At 42.1% G+C, this 20,336-nt stretch overlaps 2 protein-coding genes across 4 annotated transcripts in view; both read right to left on the minus strand.

The window, feature by feature from the left end:
- The window catches only part of LCK (LCK proto-oncogene, Src family tyrosine kinase), a 17,563-nt gene extending 10,148 nt beyond the window's left edge, over positions 1-7,415 (minus strand). For 2 of the 3 annotated variants that reach the window (XM_029283687.1, XM_015813701.1), the window contains exons 1-4: positions 7,331-7,415; positions 6,735-6,830; positions 4,193-4,283; positions 3,268-3,366 (exon numbers count right to left, since the gene is read on the minus strand). In XM_029283687.1, coding sequence (XP_029139520.1) covers positions 3,268-3,366; positions 4,193-4,283; positions 6,735-6,830; positions 7,331-7,415 — 371 coding nt within the window. Of the gene's footprint in view, positions 1-3,267; positions 3,367-4,192; positions 4,284-6,734; positions 6,831-7,310 lie in introns of all 3 variants that reach the window. The other variant, XM_029283686.1, reaches the window with a different exon arrangement.
- A 7,100-nt stretch (positions 7,416-14,515) lies between these two features.
- On the minus strand, positions 14,516-18,120 carry FAM167B (family with sequence similarity 167 member B). The gene is made up of 2 exons (XM_015813703.2): positions 17,812-18,120; positions 14,516-15,471 (listed from the first exon to the last, which is right to left on the minus strand). The coding sequence occupies exons 1-2, from the start codon at positions 18,118-18,120 to the stop codon at positions 15,208-15,210; spliced, it is 573 nt and encodes a 190-aa protein (XP_015669189.1). The 3' UTR covers positions 14,516-15,207.
- Between the last annotated feature and the right edge of the window lie 2,216 nt (positions 18,121-20,336).

A 20,336-nucleotide genomic window follows, 5' to 3' on the forward strand; every position in this document is an offset into this window, starting at 1 on the left:
TGAGAAGGCGTCGTTCGGCATCCTTCCTGCTGAGGGCTTTGAAAAACCAACTGCAAGAAATGACACACTGTTTACAAAGTTCTATCCACAGCCCATTGTGCGTTCTATAGTTTTAAATAAGCGACCGCAGCTATTCTGACTTAAAATGAAACAAGGTGAGGATATTGCTTATTGCAGAAGAAAAAGCCACATTTACATTCTAATTTGAAACCTTTCTTGGTCACTCTGCAAAATGAGTACTCCCAGAATGACGTACAGTAAATATTTCCACTACAGCTTATAAAATATACTATTTTAATTAATATATTTATATGGATCCACAAGAACAAAGGAGAGCTTACAAAAAGAAGATTGTAGTATCACACATTCCCAAAATATAAAGGGCAAAATATTTTGTTTCTTGAGAAACCATTCCCAAATTAGCCCATCTACCTTAAGAACAAAACCATTTACCATTTGCCCAGTAGATATCTTTTCATCCTGTAAATTTTGCCCTTTATATTTTTGTCATGGACAACCAAGAAAACAAGCCAATGGATCATTGAACAAATCAGGCCAGATTTTACATTTGAGGCACAAAGGACTAGCTTCAATTGTTATATTTTGGGCATATTGGGTGAATACCCAGTTCTCTTGAAAGTCCATATGGTTGGGAAAGATGGAAAGAAGGAGAAGAAGAGGACAAGCAGCAACAAGGAGGAGGGACTCAATTACAGTGGTGAAGAGTAAAACACAAGAACACCTGAAGAACTAGGTTGAAAACATTTTACCCTGAGAAAAACCCACAGAAAGTAAACACAGTGGTGACTAGACCACGATCCTGATGGATCAAGGCAGAAAACCCTACACCATTTCAGACAAATGGCTGTCCAGTCTCTTCTTAAAAACTTCCAGTGTTGGAGCATTCACCGCTTCTGGAGGCAGGTTGTTCCACTGGTTAATTGTTCTAACTGTCAAGAAATTTCTCCTTAGTTCTAGGTTGCTTCTCTCTTTGGTTAGTTTTGGTTAGATGGAGGTTGTGTTTTTTGTGTAACCTCTAAATGCTCTCCAAGTATAGCTTCTGTGGAACATCTTGCAGTCAGGCCTCCGGTGTGGTTCCCACAAAGACCAAAGTCCCTGTGACCACTTCCCTTGTGGTATCCACAATATGCCCTCAAATCTCATCAGCCAAAATGATTCGGGTGGACAGATGCCTTGCGGTAAAAAAGGAACCATCTACTTCCGCAGGGTAGCAAAGTATGAGGATGGCCTTAAAGAAGGAAAATGTCAGCTTAGCCTGAAACACAACCAGGCATGAAGGAGAAACTCAAGTTAGCCCCCCGTCCCCTGATCATCTTTGTTGCTCTTCTCTGCACTCTTTCTATAGTCTCAACATCTTTTTTTACATCGTGGCGACCAAAACTGGATGCAGTATTCCAAGTGTGGCCTTATCAAGGCCTTGTAAAGTGGTATTAACCCTTCAAGTGATCTTGATTCTATCCCTCTGTTAATGCAGCCCAGCACTGTGTTGGCCTTTTTGGCAGCTGCAGCACACGGCTGGCCCATGTTTAAGTGATTGTCCATTAGGATTCCAAATTCCCCCTCAAAATTACTACTATTGAGCCAGGTACCCCCTATATATATCTGTGCCTTTGGTTTTTCTTGCCTAAATGTAGAACCTTACTTTGTTCACCATTAAATTTCATTTTGTTAGATAGGGCCCAATGTTCAAGTCTGTCAAGATCTTTCGGAATCTTAAGCCTGTCTTCTGGAGTGTTGGCTATTCCTGCCAACTTGGTGTCATCTGCAAATTTGCGGAGTTCCCCATCTATCCAGTCATCTAAATCATTCATGAAGATATTGAAGAGTACGGGGCCTCTTGGGGGTACCCCACTGCATACTTTCCTCCATAGATGCAGTTCCATTGAGGACTACATGTTGAGTGCGGTTTGTCAGCTAGTTATGAATCCATCCAGTGGTGATGCTGTCTATGCTATGAAGTAGTAGGTTGTGGTCTACTTTATCAAAGGCCTTACTAAAGTCCAAGTAAATTATATCCACAGCATTTCTCTGGTCCACTAATTTTGTCACTTTGTCAAAAAAATGCAATAAGATTTGTCTGGCATGATCTGTTTCTGACAAACCAATGATGGCTTTTGGTTATGACTTTGTTTGCCTTTACAGGTGTTCGCAGATTCGTTGCTTGATTATTTTTTCCAGAATCTTCCCAGGTATTGATGTCAGGCTGATAGGGCTCTGGTTTCCTGAATCCATTTGTTCACATGTTCTTGTGATATGTGCAGATTTCCCCCCTTTTGTAGCTCTACTCAGATTTGCTGTTCATTTGCTTTTGTTCCACAATAGAAATTCACAGGACCAATGAAATAGTCTCTGACAGCATCATCTTCTTCCTTGCTCAGTCTTCTCTAAACTGGTGCCTTCCAAAGATGCAAGACCACCTCTTGCAGTTGGTTCTAGAATTCCCCTTTCTGGGAGCTGAAGTCCACAGGTCTTCAAGTTGCTGAGACTGAGATTGTTGGACCACATATTAGGAATATTTAACTCCTTTTACTGGGTACCAGGTTGGAGAAGAGGAGCTGAGCTGACAGAGAAAGACTTGGCTTTAGCAACTGTATATATTTGCGTGAATGCCTACATTTTTTTAAAAAAAGAAAAGTATAATAGACACACAAGTTTTTATTCCACAGAAAAAATATAGAACACAAACAAAAACACGTTCATTCCTTTAGTAGTGTACCTGCGTAAGTAGCATTTATATTCTGCTGCGAAAATAAAATTGAAACAAATGAAAATTTCTAAATGCAATCAACAGCTAGACAGATTTATCAATACATTAATTTACCACTGGCCTGAACTTGAGTAAGGATGATTTGGATTGAGGTTTAAACCTCTTATCATTACACTCAGTCCTTGACTTACAACCATAATTACAACCCAAAGATTTGTTGTTAAGTGCTGTGATTGTTAAATGAAGCATCAGGTGATCACACCTGATTTTACAACCTGTTTTGCCATGGTTGTTAAGCAAGGCACCATGTGATCTTGACCTTGCTTGTCGAAAGCTGGCTACAAAGGTTGCAAATGATGATCACGCAATTATATGATGCTACATTTCAAGGACCAGTTGTCACATTTTTCAGCACCATTGTAACTTTGAACGGCCATTAAACAAATGGTTGTAAATCAAGGTTTACCTGTTTTGATACCCTTAAAAACACAGCTTGTCTGTGGCTACGGGCATGGTGAAGAACAGTTGTTTCTACTCACGGCTCTTGTTCCAGTGTGTTCAACTTGGCGACAAAGTTGCATGGTATATAGCCCACTTGCCCTGTGGTGAGAGACTGAGCTTTCCACCATTCCCCTGTCCTAAAAGAGAGAAGAATTGTCTGTCCGTCTCCTTATTCTTCAACCCCATCCCTACCCAAGAGACAAAGGCAGAGAATGAACCCCAACTGAGGCATGGACAACCTTATTTCTCCTTCTTCCAGTGTGTGTTCCTTTAGCCATGCCAGCTGGACGCCAGGCATCAGTCATCCCCAAACAGGGAGCTCCTTTCCATTATCACAGTATAACGTTTGCACAATGAATTTTTGTGATGTGTTTTATCAAAAGGAACCCCACCATCCCTCCACCCAGGGCAGTGAACCTGGGTGGGATATACTCCAACACCAGAGTACCCATTGGGAAGAGCAGAAGTGTCCAATAGATCAAGATGGCTACTGCAGCTTGCCAATCAAAGCCCGACCCCTTTTTTTATACACTGCACAACTTATGAATGTACAAAACATTAGAGGCAGTAAATGAATTTGCGTGCCTTGGTAAAAAGTCTCTACTCAGAGACTGAATTCAACCATGGCAAAACTATGGAATTCTCACATTGTTTTGGTTTGTGTTTGTGTGTTTTTGCATGCGTGTGTGTGTGTATACATATACATACTTACAAGTTCTTGCAGTTTTTTATCAGTTGAGCTAAATTAATTTTGAGGAATCTCACAGCCCACTTAGAAACCTTTCACAGTATAAATGTACATCTAAATCCTCATTGGCCCATATTACTGATATTAACATGATTAGAAGCTGCACTTCCTGGTGGAAGGCAAGCCTTCAGTGCAGCGTGAGCTGTTTTCAGACAGAAGAGTTAATCCCTTTTGCTGATGAACCACGTAGTGCCCCACAATAGAAACCAACTTACTCTTCTACTATCCTCAGCTGTTCTCCTGTTCGAAGCAGCAGATCGCCTTCATGAGTTGATTCATAGTCATAGAGGGCAACCACAAGTTTATCTAGAAAGGGCAGGAACATATTTTTATAAAACAAAACAGGATTCTGAGTAAAGGCTGCTAGGAATAGAAGGAAAGGAGTTAGTTGCAGAAGACTATGAACATGTGTGAAGACCATGGGGAAAGATATTGTGAGAATGCAACATAAAAGAGGCTGGGGGTGAAGAAAGGTATATTGAAGAGAATGGCTGCTGGAAAAAATCAGTCAAGAAATAAATATATATAGAGAGAAAATAATTGCAAACAACCTACTCAAGCACAACATTTACAATTAAAGGAGTCAGAAAGAATTATTCTAAAGGAAACAAAATGCCAAGCGCCGAGGAAATCAGGAGATTCAGGTAGTTCATATGAGTATAAAGATTTATTGCAAGCTTAAGCTGTCTACAAGAATTTGACCAACTGGCGGTTAAGGGAAACGAATGGGAGGTAAGAGAAATATTCAAAGTGAGTTTGACTTGGATGGCACTTGTGTCTTATGAATGTTTGGCCCCTCCCGCGAGCTCAGCCTGGTCATCTCCTACACAAAATATTGCTTTCAGTGAGTGAAGAGGGCTATGTAAGAAACCTCTAACACCATGAAACAATTTAAAACTTAAAGTGGTGAAATCATACGGAGTGAAACTGAAGTGAGGGAAAGCTGGAAGGAGTATTTTAAACATTTATATGGAACGGAGAGTGGTGTGTTGAAGAATGGAATCAAAAGAAATGCAATCAATATTCAATGAGAAGGGGGGGAAAGTCACAAACGCTGTGAATATGTCGGAAAATAAGGCTGCAGGTGTTAAAATATGCTTATGGATCATCTGTGCAAAATTTATTTAACACCCGTGTGAAGACTGTGTCTATGACTGGAGAAATCCTGCTGTTATCCTTATACCCAGGGATAGTAGTAGGAAATTTGCAAAACTACAGGGATATTACTCTGCCTTGGAAGATGATGCCCAACTGAATGAGTATGCAAGTTATCAATCAACGAAATTGAGAAAGTGCAGTGTGGCTTTATTCTAGGCAAGGGTTGAACAGAACTGTCCTTTTCAGCAGGTCACTAAAGCATGTATGAATGTGAGGAAGTTTATTATGTATTTGTTGATTTAGAGAAAGTGTATCCTAAAGCAAATAGTTATGAAATGTGGAATTGGTTGACCTCTGAAAGTAGTAAGAGTGGTTTATGACAAAAGCAAAGAGCATGAGAATCAGTTAAATGCTTAGCAAGTAGTTAATATTTGACCAAGGAATAAATCAAGGAAGGTTATTGTCATTTTTGCTTTTTAATGAGTTTATGGAAAAATATTTTTAAAAATTCTATTGGTGACATTAGACATGTATTGGTTGCGGACAAATGTGTACGCATGTAAACAATGCCATTTTGTTGACTGATTACATATTATTGCAGCAACAGTTGTAAAGATTGATCTGATGTAAGAAGGAGTATGAATCCAAAATTAATCTACCAGGTATCAAGATATGGGTGTCTAACAGAGGAGCAAAGAATTGCAAGTTATACATAAATGGTGAACAATTAAAGGAAGTACATGAATTTATTGCCCCTAGTAAAATATTTGTTGAAAATAAAAAATTGTGAGACATGCTTTTGAAAAGCTGTGAATAATATGTCATTTATCTCAAGGAATGAAAGTTTGCTGAAAGAAGAAAAATAACAGCAAATTAGCCTGCTACTGTCCACTTAGTTTTACGGAAATAAGAGTTGAGTTTATCAGGAAAGGCAATTAGTTTGGTGTAGCTTTATGGCACTATTCTAGAATTTGGCAAATGTAAAGTCCCTTTGAGCCCAAAGCAAAGTTTGTAAATAGAAAGTGTGTTTATCTTTGTTTTTTTCCCAGCTTTATTCTATAATCTTTTAAGCTTATTCTGAAATTATCAATCTTTTATTAATGTTTGGAAGAGTAATGAGCTCTTTGAGCATGCTTGCAAATAATAAAAAAAAAGGACAGAATTGTGTTCCTGCCCAGTCTGACTTCTGAGGGAAGACCTAAGCAAGGGCGAGAAAGTATTCTGCTTGGGAATTGGTTTTGTTTTCCTGACAGCCATTATGACTCATATTTTTACATTTTCAAACACACCCACCAGCCACCCAAATTCTGAGGAACTAACAAAACAAACAACATTTGACCCAGCTAAAACAACTGAAACAATTGGTTAGAGGGGATGGTTAGAGGAATCAAGCATCGGAGAGATTCATCTGAATATTCTTCTGAATATATCGGAGCAATAATTTTTCTAAGATGTGGGCCACGCTTCTGCAATCTCTCCCACCTGTTGATAAACTGATGCGGTCCCCTTATTTTGTTCTCTGCCCTACGTTTGCCCCCAACCCCTCAACTTGCCAACCAATCCTAAGATGCCACAGATTATTTGCATTGCTAAGAAAACCAGATTCTCTTTGCATAGCTTGGCCAACATCCAAAGCTGAAAGGAAAATAAAACACTCACCTTGGAGGGGTGAACTAGGCGGAGGAATCCCTTCGGCCGCCAACAGAGGAGTGTGCAACTCAGAACCATTTAAAGTGGGTTTCTGCAGGAGAGACAGTGCTAAAATCAAACATCCTTTAATTGCAAGAAAGGCGAAAAGTGAGGTAAAACCGTTTTCAAATGTGATGGAAGAAAGCCGGAACTAAAATGCTTCTTCCTCACCCAAATGAAATTATTATTATTCTCTGATAGTCTTACGACACTCCATATCTGGCTAAAATGAAAATTGATCCTGCCAGCTGCGAAATCAGGTATACAACTGGGTCAGAGATAGAACATGTTTTTTTAAAAAAAAAAAATAAATAAAGCTGGACTATACAAGTTAGGATGTGGGAGTTTTGGTGTGAGGCTTTATACCAGTGTTTCCAACCTTGGCAGTTTTAAGATGGGCATCTCAAAACTGCCAAGGTCAGGAAATGCTGCTTAGACAGCGCAGTGTATACCATGCGTACAATAGGTCCCCAATGCGTTTTCAAAAAGGAGGTATGAGATTAATGTGCAAATGAGCAAACCAGAGCAATGAGTGAGATTTCTCACCTGTGGCTTGGTGGCTGGATCAATAGGATAATGACACACCTCACAAATTTCAGCGTCTATAGCCCAGTCATCATCATCATAATCTAAACTGCAGCAGCAACCCATAATGTCTGCAAAGACAGGAGAAGAGACCGAGACACAAACAAGTCATGAGCCCAGGTTGAGAACTCTGAACATCTAAGTAAGATCTTCAGCAAAACGCATGAAATTAGAAATGAAAACAAATAAATGCAAAATGAAATGAATTGGTAACAAAATACATTGCCCATCACCCATGATCTTCCTTGAATTAACTATCAGCAGCAATACCATCACTTGCTCAGAGCACGTCATACCGCAGTGGCTACACTGAGTTGGTGGAACAGGGGCAATACTTGGAAATCACATTTCCTCATATCAACCAATTCTGTTTTTCAGTCCTGGAGAAATATGACATCCCTCAAGAGGTACTATAAGTAGTCCTCAACTTATGACCAGAGTTGAGCGTAAAATTTCTGTTGCTCAGCGAGGCAGTTGTGGGCAGCAAATTACGGTCAACCAGGATGGGGGGAGGGGAAAGACTGAGGTTAAAAGAACAGAAGCTGCCTTTTGTTAATATGATGCCCCAGTTTTTGTGGCTTTTCTGGAATGAAGTAGCCTTCATGCAAATGTTATGTGTTTCAAATATTTCTGTATATTTTTCAATTTCAGAAAGCAGGCTAAAGATTTTGGATTTCTGACAGCTTTGCAACACACTGTCTTAACTAACTGATGCCTAAGAGTGTGGGTGTGGGTGTAAACCATGGTTTAAATGACTGCTTCCAAATGTGTTATTCTGAAATAGATTCTAAACAAGAATCGCCTTTGACACTTCCTGGAAGACCATTTTAGAGAACTACTGTACAAAATAAACAAAATGGCCCCAACATCTAACAAGCATGTTGGTAACGCTTTGTTCCTTGCTAATAACCCTGCATTCTTAACAATAGCTTTAAAAGCATAAATCCAAATGATCCACATCGATGCAGCTTCCAATCCAAAATGACGTCTGTTGAATTCTCACCCTCCTGCTTGAAGGTAGAACTGCTGCGCACAGCAAAAAGCAAGCAAGGTTGATTCCGAAAAGGTTGCTTTTCTTTAAATTCTGCAACTTTAGTTTCAATTCTGTAACCTGCCTTCTTCTTCTTTTTTTTTTTTCAAGTTCCACATTCCGAAATAGCCTTCTTTCATTGGAAGAGAATAAGAACAGATGTTGGAAGCTTTAAGTGTGGTTCTCCTTCTAATATCTCCTTGAACACCATAATTGATTCACAAAATTCCCACCGTTTCTAGTTGAACTCCAAGGTTCAGCATTCAGAACAGGCATTTTTGCAATCTTGTTATATCAACGGAAAACATTTCCTCAGGAATTTAAACATGGAACTGGATCTATCCTATAGGCTGTTTCAAAACACACAGGGTATTGCTGGGGAAGTATATTTTTTTAAAACAAAGGTCGATAAAACAGGGTAGAGAGTTACAGAATCAGCCCTTATATGACACAAAGTGACTTGGCTGCTTCAGGCAATAGATTTAGTTTGTTCCAGGTAGGCAATTGATGTTTCTTACCAGGTAAGGAGAGGAAGAAAAATGTGATATTTTTTCTCCCTTCATTCTTTGACTTGACACTTTATCTCTATTCTTTAGCCAAGAAAAGCATCTTGGCTGAGCCCTGTGTTCAAATCTTCAATCAACCACATTTTTCCTAGGCTCTGCATTACCTTTAAGCATATTTACCAAATAAATTATCTTATTCACTTTGGGATGTATTTCTGACCAATCGAAAGAGAATGAGATTGTCCTCTAAGTGAACAAAGGTAATCTGGCAGGATCATTACAGGTCCCAGAGCAAGGTTTTATTGTTGTGTGCTTTCAGATCAGTCTTGATCACAGGCAACTTTCTGGACAAGCCCATGACATTTTGTTGCTAATAGTGTTAATGGGTAGATTGTCCTTGCCTTCTTGTTAGGGCTTGGAGAAAATAACAGGCCCAAAGTCGCCTTCCCACACAAATTCAGGGACACTGATTTTTAGAAAGGTACGGTATCCTACATTGCTATGTAACTGCAACATATTGCTAATTTGAAACTAAATTATTAGAGAGTAGAGGTAGCCCTTGGCTTTCAAATGCAATTGGGACCAGAATTTCTGTTGCTAAGCAAGGTGGTTCTTAAATGAGTTGCATCCAATTGTACAGTCTTCTTGCTGATTGTTAAGCAAATCACCCCAATTAGGTAAATCAAACAGTTGTTAGCAAATCTGGATTCTATCATTAACTTTGCTTATCTGAAGGCCCCAGATGGTGATCACATGACCAGGATGCTACAACCATTGTATATACATGCCAGTGCCTGAATCTTGATCATGTGACCATGGGAATGCTGTGATGGTCATAAGTGTGAGGACCGGTTGTATGTCACTTTTTCAGGGCCATTGTAACCAGTCGCTCAGTGAATGGTTGCAAGCTACGTGTAGTATCTTCCTTCCCTAACAGATCTGCTGGATTTTGAAAGCAATTGAAGCTCAACACACTTAGAAGACAACTAGTTGTCTATCTAACATTTCATGAAGTCCTGAAAGCTTCCTATGCCCCTTGTATTTCTCTGATGTCTTTTTTGCTGTCACTAAATTGCATTGTTTCCCCATTGAGATTTACTTCATAATATTTCTACAGACAAGCATTTGTTTACCGATCACATATATTTTATGTTACAGATGTGCCTGCTTGCCATGAGCCCATCTTGTCTTGTGTTGATTGCATGCTTTATGCTGTAAGATGCCTTGAAAACTCAACCCAAGCAAAAGATGTAAGTGGAACAAATGCCCAAGTATAGTTAGTATCTCTCCCTCGTACACACGCAAACTTAACACACTTCATATATATCTCCTTAATTTAAAAATAGGGGGAAAAGATTGCGGTCTTTGGAGATTCTCAGTCATCCAGGTCATGGTTGTCCCAAAGGCGCTTTCTTTCAAAAAGGCAACTGGACTTTCTTCTTATCCAACTGCATTTTTTAAAGAAAGCACCTTTGGGACAAAGACGGCAGTCATAACTTCTTCTACTTCTTGCTTACAAATCAGATAGTTATCATTAGTAGTTAAACCGCTCATTTAACTACAACTTCTACAGAATCCGTGTTGAATGGAATCCTTAGAAACCAGCAAACAAAAAAGCTACGTAAACAATAATATTCCCTTATAGCCCAAGCACTTTTCCTCAAAATGGTGACCTACAACTCTCAAAGAAGAAAATGTTAGGAGAACATCTGGAGGAAGAAAATTCCACCTAGAGAGCCGAGGAAAGGCCAAGGCTTTCTTCTTGCTGGCTGGGGAATTCTGGGGGTTGAAATCCACGAGTCATGAAGGGGCCGCAGTTGCCCAGCCCTGGGGTCTTGGGTTTGGAACAAAGCCCTCTCTCGGTTCTTCTCCATTACTTACTTTTAGTCGGGGTGGGAGAAACCAGTTTCTCCGTGGTTCCCACAATTTGAAAGGGAGGGAAAGGTCTTCCTCATCACACTGCAGAGTTAATCCACATTAACTGTTTAGACAGAGGCAGAACTTTGCGGACGAAAAGAACAAATATTTCTTCACTTCTTTCTCCTCTCTCTCTCTCTCTCTCTTTCTCTCTCTCCACCTTTCTTGCTGATTTCCTGCCCTCTAAGATCTCTGCAGAGGCAGCACCAGAACTGTGTTTGTAGCACTTGTTTGACCACAAAAAGTTCTAAAGCAGTTTACAAACCCCAAAAGTTTCCTGCCAACGTCAACCCCCTGCCTTCTGTAGCTCTATGGCTGAATCTTGCAGCTGGCCCCCTATGGATCTCCTGAGCCACCAGGTGCGCACCCTTGACACATGACACGGGTTGTGCCTTTTGAACTCTGGGAACCATTACAGTGGGAAGAAGAAAGAGAGGGCATGGATTCAAAGGATGTTTCGGGAATGCTTCCAGACATTCCCATAAGTGTCAGGGGAGCTCCAGGCTCTAGATCTGGTCCAGAGGCATCTCACTGCTTTCCTTTGGCTTGATTTTCCTCACAAAGAATCACAATGGGGAGCTGACTAGCCAGGAAACGATGCAAAAAATTGCTCTTCTACTGGACCTGGAAAAATGAGACATGGTGACATAGTCAACCCCAGCCAAGTTCAGATGACTGCCCTGCTCCCCACATTGATTTTTGGCCCCTCATCCTGACATTGTCACTACTTAAGCTTCATTCATAAGTCGCACCCAACACTTGGTGGCTGAATGACTCACAAGTGTGTTCTTTCATTTGGAATGGGACAGTCTTTATGGACATTTTCTGGAACAAAATGCCTAGGAGGGCGGGAGTTTTGCAGATGAAGATGATGAATAAGGCCCACTTGGAATGTTTGCTTCTCACAAAAAGATGTCAATGAAATAACTAGCTAGGAAGGGGAGGATAAATAAAAAATAAACCAGGGCACTGGACTCTATGGTGGAGAGATGAGGATGGAGAGTAGATTGGAAAAAACAAGAACTTGCGCACTGAATGGATCCAATGAAAACTGTGTGCAGCTTTTCTGTCTTTTTTTTCAGGAAGGGAGGGGGGAAGGGAAAGAAGGGAGGGAGGGAGGGAAGGATGGAAGGAAGGAAGGAAGGAAGGAAGGAAGGAAGGAAGGAAGGAGGGAGGGAGGGAGGGAGGGAGGGAGGGAGGTTTAATTTTAGATTTTAGACTTGTTCTAATTTTTTTTATTGTGCACTGCCCAGAGTCACATCTCCAAGATGGGCAGCTATATAAATTCAATAGTACAGTAAATAGATAAATAAACAGGAGGAAGAAAGCAGGGGTGTCTGTTTTGATAGTCCTCCATGGACATTCTGAAAGGAGGACTACCATCCATGGGCCCACCTGGTCCACCAAGCAGCTCCCCCAGAGCAGACAAGCCCTTTCTGTGTTCTCCCCTGTAGACAGCGTTTACAATAATCCACCACTTTCAAGAAGGTGCCATGATTAAGGGTGGTAGCTGCGGACGCCTGATTCTCCATGTCCAATTCTTCTTTAGATCCATATACACCAGGGATGGTCGCCATATCTGATGGCATAAATTAACTCTGCCTTGAACTGTGAAAAAGGAGGAAGAATGGCTTTTCCCATATTTTGCACACCATGCCCGATGTTCCAAGCCTCTGGCTCCTCTCTTTTACTTGCCTACTCCAGTTTCATCGTTTTAGTTGCTCTTGCATGAACTTTTCCCTTTTCGGGACTAGTGACAAGAACAATACCTAATGGCAATGTTGCAAAGCATTTTCCCCCTTCAGACAATAATCTTGAGGTTATGGGCAATTAGCTTAGCTCCCTATGGATGCATATAAAATAATCTTTATGTTCATCACTAAGGCCAGCTGAACACAATTCATCACGGTTAGCCAAACATGACTTGACCTCAACTTTAGCACTGATTTTTGTCTTAGACTTTTCCATGGAGTTTATGCTTTGTTTTCTCTGTATCCAGTTAATCATTATATCTTCCTGTTGGGTTTGTCAGAGGCTGGTTTGTAAGTGAAGTCCACAGTCTTTAAATTCTTTTTTGTGGATTTCACTCTGAACTTTTTAGTTTCATTTTCAAGGGGACTCTTGCGTTATTATGACTCACTAACCTTGGCCTTTTCTGTCCCTAATATTCCTTTTAGTTGAAATTTCTTCTATGCACTCTTTAAATTTATTTTAAACCCATAGGTCTAACCCAGTGGTTCTCAACCTTTTTAATGCCGCGACCCCAATCGGTCGTAAGTCGAGGACTAAACCGGTCGTAAGTCGGACTAAACCGGTCGTAAGTCGAGGACTAAACCGGTCGTAAGTCGGACTAAACCGGTCGTAAGTCAAGGACTTTCCCTGCCCGGGAGCGCCACACATGCATGGTTCCGCCCCCTGCGCCGGCCGAGGCGTAGCTGGCAAGCGGCAGAGACGGAGCAGGCCGACCACGAGCTGGCCCAGCCCAAGGGAGGTAAGGCACCCGCCGGAAAAGGGGGAAAAAATGGCGAACAAAAAAATGGCGGACAAAAAAAATGGTGGACAGCCTTGCTTGGCGACCCCCGTGAAATGGTCGATCGACCCCAAATGGGGTCCCGACCCACAGGTTGAGAACCACTGGTCTAACCCATGCTGGCAGGAGAATTCTGGGCACTGAAATCCACACATCTTAAAGTTGTCAAGGTTGAAAAGCATTGATCCAGAGTTACATTTACCACATGCTTACATTTGCTTCCTGCTGACTAATAAACCATAATAAAGATTGGTAATAATGAATATTGCAAAGGAAAGAACAGTAGAAATGAGCAGAGATCACAAAGAGCAAGAGAATCATGATTTCTGGAGTTTTTTTTTTCATGTATTTACTTAATTGTGCCAAACTTGCTAATGTACCCACAAGAGCACTGTTTGCACACTCAGTTAAAAATGGCAAGGATAGGGCTGAGAAGGACGTGGTGTGTTTATGGAGGTGTGTCAGAAAAGTCACTGAACAGAGGAAATACCCTTTACAGCCGTGCTTCCCAAATCTGAAGAAATTACCCCAAATTGGATAAAAGTGGCTTTTCTTTCAGTAATAACGTATGACCCCATTACCCATCACAACAGGAACATTTAAAGTTTTCAGCAAAACCGTCGTAAAGCGTGGTGCTGCAAACAGCTGTAAATGGACAGTGTTGCTGAGTGCCTGAAGTGTGATCACATGACTGCTGGGGGGACAACCACAGGAACGTTGGAACTGGGTCATCACTGCCTTTTTGCAGGCAGGTCATAACTTTGAATGGTCGTTAAGCAACCGGTCATAAGTCAAGACCTACTTGTACTCACATTAGCATGAGACTCTTGGATCTTGCAATGTACAGTACCTGCACCCAAGGCTTACATCGAAGCAGGGCTGACTGTTGTGCTCCCTGGGACATGGACTCAGTGCCCTTCTCACACCCTAAACAAAACAGCTTGCACAATTAGAACACAATCAGAAAAGGAGAAAGCCGCTCTGAACTGGGGCCGATTGGTGCTCGTTTCCTGCTCCATTTTAGAATTTGTAAACAGAGAGGAAAAGGGGAAAGCTCTTAGAAATACCATAGAAGACCAACCAGTCTAAAACTGAAGTGGAGCCGGGCTGAGGCAGAGCACAAAGGTACACATTCATAAACAACAGACAATACTCAAGTGACGCACCTTTTTTTGCTGTTTTTAAAGTGTTTTGCTGACTGCAGCTTCTCAAAGCCACATCAACTGACATACAATAAAAAGTAAGCAAGCTTTTAAAACATACATGGGCAAAATAAATGAGGAGGAGTGAAGGGGTGATCAGCCTTCCAGTTAAAAGAGACACGTCGACCAGCAATTTTTCCCCCCTTGAGGTCATTGCGCCTCCTGCATCCTTGGCCAGCAGAGAAGTCAAAAAAGTCAATCTGCAGTTTGTGAACTCTGCCCCTTTTTTCATGCACTGCCAGCTGATGCATGCATTGGCCCTTCTCTGAACCTGCAGACTGGAATTTGTTCTACCCCAGACCCTCCTTAGGCCTGTGAATCACCAAAAGGACACCAATCGTCCTTCTTGCTCCGTATTGCTCTCTGCTTTTCATCTCTTTTTCCTAAGAAGCAGCACTTCCCTCCCTGAGAGGTGCCTCACCTGAAGAAAGGCTGCTCCAGGCGGTTCCCCAGACTTCCCTACTTTCTACTAGGATGTGTTTTGCCTCCCAGCTCACCTCCCTGAGGTTGCCTGTCCGGATATGTTCCTGAGCCCAGAGGAGATCAGCCAGGTGAGACACCGGTTGCTCTACACGGGCACAAAATCTACAGGTGCAGGCAATGGGGGCCAAGATACTCCCTGGTTGCGAACAGCCACAAGCGCCAAGCAAGCATGCAAAGGGGTGAAGGTCCATCAGCACAAGGAGAAACGGCGGGAGTTTATATTCATGCGGGTGACTCCAATGTGCTTGAGAGGGGTAGACAAGAGGAAGGCCATCTTGGGGGGAATGTTGCAGAGCAGATCCGAGTCCTCCTCGCAGCCCTCCAGTTCGAAGGTGGCGTCATCCAGCATCTCTTTGTGGCGATGGCAGGCCTGCTCCACCTTCAGCTGGTGGATCTGGGCCCGCAGCCCCATCAGCTGCCGTGCCAGCTGGTGGTCCAGGGCCTGCATCTTCCTCTGGAGCAAGAAACAAGAGAACATTGGCCTGACATCACATGTATTTATTTATTAGATTTTTATCCTGCCTTTGTTATTTTTACGTAATACTGATTTACATGATACTCATGAATGAAGGCAAATCTACCGGATATACTGGATCTCCTGCATGGATTGCCCCTCTGACTATGTAGGATGGACAGGGAGGAATTAACTACCAGATTGCAAGAACACAAGTGAGCGGTCAGACAAGGAGGCCCGAGTTCATTGGTAGCCTCACATTGCAAGGACACACATTTAATTTCGCAACTACTACCGTAAGATTGTTGGCCGAGCTGGTACGACGATGGCCAAGGAAATGATTGAAGCCTGGGAAATGGGCCTCTTGTCAGTTAACAGGATTGCTGATGTACCACCAGTTTATCAGGTACTTAGGAGCCGAGGAGTTGTGAGCACAAGGAAACAACAGCCAATTGCCAGCCATCAATATACCAATTAACCAACTGGAAGGCACCACATAAATACGACCCACAGAATAGTCTAAACCAGCCAATATTCCAGTAGAGAGGAATTCTCTGGAGATGGGCTCCAGCACGAGTCCAAAAGCTTGGAAGAGTAAACTTCTGGACCCAGTGACCGATTGCCAGACCTGCCCCAATCTAATCCCTTAGGAAAGAAAGACCCTCGACTCCATTAGGTTGAAGTAATAGGTTCTTTTACTGAAGGAAGCGGATTGCAGTAAAGTCAGACTAGCTCTAAGATTTTCCCGCATGAACAAGATACAGAAAAAGTTCCTGTCTCCGTTCCCCCCTTGACCAGTCCATGTTTCGCCAATCAGAGATTGCCAAAATGTTATGAGAACACTGAGATGCTGTGGGCAATTCACATTCACATAAAATTGCTGGGAAAATGTTCGGGATGGCCACGGATTTCCCATTGCTCAAATATATTGTTCCCCTTTTTCTTTTTCTTAAAATATGGGAATGCAGTCTGAGTACATTCAGTATTGAGAGACAACTGCTGAGTTTCACATTACTGCAATTTATTTACCCATTGAATGTGGCCACATTTTAGAAAATACGTCGATAACTAACTAAGACTTTATTTGTATCTTTATGTGTTTATTTTTCTTTATCCGTTTGCTTATTTGACTAGCAGATGCACCTAAAATCCATCATAATAAGACTCAACAGTAGCAAAGATTCTAGAAGGAACAAAAAAAAATATTTAACAGTTTTAAAAGACCTCAGCAATGTTGGCTAATATTTGCTGCCACGTCCTCAGAGTTGTTAGGCAAAATTTAGCAATATTGTAGTCAACAATGGCCACGCAATCTGCCAGAAGAAAAGACGTTAGCGCTGCCAACTAATAATTTGCAAGCAGCCAAAGATTCTAACGTAGTGTTATGCACACACTTTCTCCAACATGGCAAGCTACTCCTTTGCTAGGACAATGAGGGCAAAAAGCTGGAAGCAAAACTAAAAGAAATGATGTAATATCTATCACGGGCACCGTAGAATGGCTCAATCTCAAAAACAGAACTTTATGGCCACAGTATTAGGATCTGTCCTCTGTTTTTGAAAGCTTTCAGTTGTACTCAGTCACTTGCCCCAACTTGTCAGGAGGGTACCAGGTGAGGAAGCCGGTGCCAAGTTGGACTTAGCAGGTTTCAAAGCATTTCCCTGCCTAACGCTTCCCACTTCTAATAATCAGAGGAGACCAGGAGCGTCAATGATGTCACATGTGACGTAGCATCATCATCATCATCACCACGGTGCAATGTTGTCATGGTGGCTTCAACTAGAATCAGAAGCCCCCAATCTTGGCCATTTTACGACTTGTGGACTTCAACTTCCAGAATTCCTCAGCCATCTTGAGCTGAGGGTTGGACAAGAGAATGACTGGCTGAGGAATTCTGGGAGTTGAAGTCCACAAGTCGTAAAATGGCCAAGGTTGAAGACCCCCTGAACTAGATGTTGGTCCTTCTCAGACAGGACTCTTAGCTTCTCATTTACACCTGGAGCAGAAGCAGAAGCAGCACAGCTTGTAAAAAGCTACTGGGTGGGAGGTAGTCCTTGAAAGATACTGACCTAATGGTTTTTTCTCCTCTGCCTACGTTCTCCAGAAGCCCACTGCCCAGAAAAATAGCAGAGGTTAACTTGAAGGGATGAATAGCAGCTGCTCCTGGTTGGAGATTGAAAAACCAGGATTTTGCTGCCCCATCTTCCAGTAGATTCCATTGAGATTTATTATAATTGCCCCAAATGTAGCTTCCTGTAGTCCTACCAGATAGATGGTAGGGCTATCTGATTTTCTGACCCTTTTAGGCCAACTTCTCCTGAGATCCAAAGGGCTACTTACCAGTTCCATCCGAAGCCATTCAAAGGCCATACCAATGGTGGGGAATCCACAAACAGACTTCAAGGATCCCTGGGCTTGATTCTCTTCTCCCACTGCCTCTTCGCCCTGCTTCTCCAGGTGGGTCTTCAGCGCTTCAGCCCGCAGCCCATTTCTCCAGGAGGGGCTTTGCACATGGGCCTTCCATTCTAGGTAAGATGGGCGCCGTGTCTGTAGCTTCAACTTTGTTGTCAAGGCCTTGACGCTGTCTAGGTTCTCTTCTTCTAAGTTCAGTTCATCTTCCCCCAATTCCTTGAACCTCACCAGGGCCATGGCAGAGGTGCCGAGCACAGAGTGTGTCTCTACAGAGAACCAAATAACAAACTCACTCTCCTTCTCGGTGTGCACGCTGCATATACGTGTGCGTGTGTAGACGAAAGCTGTTTATTCTTGAAACAATCAAGTCCTTGGAAATATAAAAAAAGAGCAGGAACTTTAATTATCCAGAGGTGAATGGGAGAGGTTTTTTTTTTTTAAAGTAAACTATTATTGTCTCGAGCTGAGAGGAGACACCCTATTCTTTGAAAGGAAGTTTTAATAGGAACATAAAAGTCAGCAAGAGTGTAAAGTAATTTATCCTGCAGGCACTGCTTCCTTTTCTTATCATCAGCCAAGAAGAGTCGTAAATCCTCCACCCAGGTCTTAAGCCTTTGGTTCGCCACCACTGTCTTAAGCCTTTGGGCTTATATTGACACCTGGGCCGAAGCTGACAAAGTGTGTTTTTCACTAGGAAATTGGCAAATATTGGTAACTCAATTAAAAATTAAAGAAAATCCCTTAGAGACACGCAAATCTCTTACACACCACATAATAAGGTTCCTCCAGCCCTGGATCCATCAGCCAAGGTCAACATCTGCACACACACACAAAATGAAAAATTATATTTCCTTCAGGGTAGGAAAACTACATTTTCTCCTGTGTGCCTCTCAAAGGCAAATACATCTGCAAGCTCGTTCACCCACACCTTAAACAACAGGTAGACTTTCCTATCAATATTACTGTTTTGGTCTTCTAATTTGGGGCCACCTTTGATTGCTGAACTGTCTGTTACACTGTTGAATAAATCAGCTTTAGGCAGTTGTCCTGTGTGCTCATTGGAACCTGGCTTGGAACAAACCAGAACACGTCTTGCTCAGCATGGATTTTGCCAAAGATGTGCTAATTTTCTACTGTTAATGGGGCTCTCTTTTAAGATTAAGATTTCAATTCCACCAGAGTAATAGGTCCTGGATTTTTTACACATTTTTAAGTTAGTAGTATAATGCCTTGTTTGGGTTAACTTGAGGGTACAAACAGACAAACAAATAAACACAGTAAGAGTATTAATAGTGTATACATTCCTAAATAATGCTGTAAGTTTGGCTTCCATGGGCTCAAGAATTCTTTCCAGCGCTCTGGTGGTGGGACCAAGTCTTCACAGCTGGTGCTTGCATTATAGCTGCTGCTTTTTCACCTCTGACCCTCAAAAAAATCCCCTCCCTGAAAGGCTGGCCCCCAGATGGGTGAGCAGGAAGCTGACCCTGGGCATTGAACTGGGGTGAATGAACCCTGGGGGGAAAACCAGAAAGCATCTTTCACTTTTTTGGAACAGTTCAAAAATACTCCCCATTATCTTTTGGAAGCATTTTTATCTTGATGAATCCGATGTTCTGGGTCTGTGTGACATGCTGAACTTCACACCATCCGCCCAGGTTGGATTCCCACAGCACAGCTGCTTGTCGAACATTCATTTCCCTCAAGGCAAGGAAAAATGTGTTATTTATTAGTTTCAAAGGAAGCCCTACATTTTAACCCCAACCCTGTCCGTTTTGGCGAGGGGAAATCCATGTGGGGAACAGAGAGAGAGGCTCATTTTGTCACAGCAGATGCGGGGGGGGGGGGGGGAGAGATCTAAGAGAAAACGTAACTGGCGGCAAACATTTTTGTCTTCAAAATCCAGTCTCCTCTGTGTACATCTGGAGTGTGAGGAATAGCACCCATCTTGACAGCACCCACAAATGCTCCATCAGGAATGAACCATCTGCAGTCTTCCAAGGATTGTGGACAAGACTCATCAATTGCAATCCTTTGTTGTCAACAGCAAAAGGCTATTAGAACTGTCTTCAACCCATCTGGAGAACATGAGTGCCTTATCACTGTTTGTTTGTTTGTTTGTTTTATTAAATTTATATACTGTTCAAGCCTCTGCAAAGCCACTCTTTATTGCCAATTAACCTTGATTTAAACGTAAGAACTTGGCAATGAAAACACAGCAGATCCTGACATTTCACAGGCTTACTGATGTAAAAACCAAAACTGCTTGGGAGACATCACAACAGATCTAGACAGACTTTTAAAAGGCAGAGACATCCCAGACTCCAAAGATACTATTGTGGAAACAATGCCTTTGAGCTGGGATGTCAGAGAAAGTAATTGGGAATACCTTGGACCAACGTTTCTCAGCCTTGACGTTAAGATGTGCGGACTTCAGCTCCCAGAATTCTGGAAGT

This window comes from Protobothrops mucrosquamatus, unplaced genomic scaffold (genome assembly GCF_001527695.2).
Source record: "Protobothrops mucrosquamatus isolate PMUCROS unplaced genomic scaffold, P.Mucros_1.0 scaffold182, whole genome shotgun sequence".
Taxonomy (NCBI): Eukaryota; Metazoa; Chordata; class Lepidosauria; order Squamata; family Viperidae; genus Protobothrops; species Protobothrops mucrosquamatus.

Bases quoted from the DNA above. Each gene is read 5' to 3' on its own strand.
- FAM167B (XM_015813703.2), bottom strand. From the start codon at position 18,120: ATGGCCCTGGTGAGGTTCAAGGAATTGGGGGAAGATGAACTGAACTTA. The intron at 15,472-17,811 runs GTAAGTAGCCCT...TTCTTGCTCCAG, and splicing joins AATGGCTTCGGATGGAACTG to AGGAAGATGCAGGCCCTGGA.